The sequence below is a fragment of the Asparagus officinalis genome, chromosome 5 (assembly GCF_001876935.1).
Source record: "Asparagus officinalis chromosome 5, Aspof.V1, whole genome shotgun sequence".
NCBI lineage: Eukaryota > Viridiplantae > Streptophyta > Magnoliopsida > Asparagales > Asparagaceae > Asparagus > Asparagus officinalis.
In genome coordinates, this window is record NC_033798.1 from 108,034,541 (window position 1) to 108,036,965 (window position 2,425).

Consider the following 2,425-nt stretch of genomic DNA (forward strand, 5'->3'; position numbering starts at 1 on the left):
GGGCAAAATCTTAAGTTCTTCTCCTCCATTACCTTAACTCCCCCCTCATTAACTACCTCAAATGACTTCCCAAACACGGATAATGTGTCCCCCACCTTCCCTCCACTCACATTACCCCTACCCAAACAAGCTCTTAATGCACCGATCAGGAAAAGTGATAATATTACAATTAATGACGCAAAGAGATCTAGAGAGGTGGATCTATGAGAATTTGGTTAGAAGCAATTAAGAAGGATATTATAATGGTTAAATTAATGGAGGAAATAGTCAAAAATTGAACAGACAGGAAAAATAGGATTCATGTAGCTGATCACAAACATTTGAGATAAAGGCTTTGTTGTCGTTATTGTTGTTGTTGATATGCACCAGTAATTTATGGGAAGGAAATAGACATGAGATATTAAAGATCAAAGAAAAATATGTGTTAACTGTCTTATGCCATGGACCCCATGCGTACATAGTGAAGTGGAGACGTTCAACATCTGAAGGCAGCTTACCTGAGCAAATGCAGTGCGGAGAGATGAACGAATATAGGTGTCGATCCTCGTTCGAGCAACATCAACTTCTTCTCGCCTCCTCCGACGATATTCATTAGAAATATCTTCCACTAGTATTCTGGCAGATGATACTCCTAAAGAGACAATACACTCCATGGACTCAATGTTATTAGGATTAAAGGTGTCATGGTAAGCAAGAAGTCTTTTCTCTGCCCAGCCCATTATCGAAGTCAATGTTGAACTCAGTACCTTTGAATACGTTGGGTCTTTCGTGGATTTAGCATCCTTAACAACCTCGCCTAACTGATTATCAGCAGCAAACAGAAGATCTATATCTACTTGGCCATTAGTAACAAAATGATGAAACATAATCCACAAAAAGACGAGGTTATGAAGCTTCTGATCTATTCCCAGGACAGCCCATGTCTTTTTTATCAATTCTAGAACCTCATCAATCTCTTCAATTATTGATCCTTCCTCTCCACTATCAAAACAAGCCTCTAATAGCATTTGATACAAATGGAGATTCAACGGGAAGCCATCTGCCCAATGGCATGATTCAGTAGCATATCCATCATATGATCTGGAAGCAAGGCTCATCACAGCATTTCGCAAAACCTGCATCGATTCTGAATTCTTCCCTGTTTCAAGCTGTCTCTCAGAAGCACCACGTATAATTTGCCTAAGCCGTTGTGCTGCAGAATCTGACTTTTGTAGTGGAACGAGAGGATGCATAAGCAGTCCTGCCTCAAGAACCCTTAGGTTTCTACCCTGCCAAGCCACATATTCTTGCTGATCAGGAAAATCTGAAGCTTTAAACTGTTGTAACAACTCCAATGGCAAAACCATCGACTCAATGCGCCTCCCAAGCTGTTACAAGAGAGAAGAGCCAAAGAAATACAGAACACAGTCAAATGTAGTGTTCAGACAATTAACAGGTAGTTATGCTGCTACTACTTCACTACTTGCACGCACACAGATTAAAAGTTTGTAAAAGTTTATTAAACACCCGAATCAAATTATTAACAATGAACACACCTAGCAATTCATCATGGGCAAAATTAAAACTCCCACTTACCCACTTAACAAATCACAAACACTGATGCCTAACATTACATCATAAATAAATGAAAACATATTTTAAATGTTGATCCATGTATAAAGTTCAAGAAAAAGACAAAGAAAACAATACCTGTACGAATAAAATTTTCTAGCTTATGACCAACACAAGAGTACAACACCTACTATTTTAAACCAAAAATCAAAATTCATGATAAATATCGCAAACCTAACACTTCATAGATCAGAGTTCAACTCATTGCATTTAGGATCTAGCAAAGATCAATTCCTCACTATAATTTCCATGTCCCCAGTAGACCCAATTTAGTAAAGATCTATCCCAAAACGAACTAGATCTACATCAATTACACCCAAAAACCCTAAAATCCAACTTTCTGACCTGACTCGCAGCAATCCTCAACAACCCTCTCCGAATTCTCGAATCCGACTGCTCCGAAACCCTCATCTGAACCCTTATCAGCTCCCCAACGGTCATCTGCTTCCTCTTCGGGCTGCTCTCCTTCGCCGGGCTCTTCTTCGACGACGACTTAATCCCCAGCGCCTTCTTCATCTTACTCGCCGCCGTCGACGTCAGCGACCTCTGCAGATTCGGCGACATCGACAGCGTCGACGAGGAATTCGACAGCGAGCGGTCGGTGGAATTAGGGCTCTTCTCGGATTGGGGAATGTAGGTTAGGGGTTTGCCGCCGGTGGTTCTGCAAGCGCCGACGAAGATCTCGTAGGCGGTCTCTCGGAGCTCGAGATCGGAGATGCCGACGGCGAGGTCGCCGAACGGGGAAGGGAGATCGATGGGGGGCATCGTTGGTACGTTGGAGGAGGAGAAGCGCAACGAGGTTGAGCTGTGGCGG

The 2,425-nt window shown here is 42.4% G+C and overlaps 1 protein-coding gene across 1 annotated transcript in view; it reads right to left on the reverse strand.

Moving 5' to 3' along the window:
- LOC109840578 overlaps positions 1 to 2,419 on the reverse strand; it is an 8,061-nt gene extending 5,642 nt beyond the window's left edge. The window contains exons 1-2 of the mRNA XM_020409286.1: positions 1,957 to 2,419; positions 498 to 1,367 (exon numbers count right to left, since the gene is read on the reverse strand). Of these exons, the coding sequence (XP_020264875.1) occupies positions 498 to 1,367; positions 1,957 to 2,376 (1,290 nt within the window). The 5' untranslated portion in view covers positions 2,377 to 2,419. The remainder of the gene's footprint in view (positions 1 to 497; positions 1,368 to 1,956) is intronic.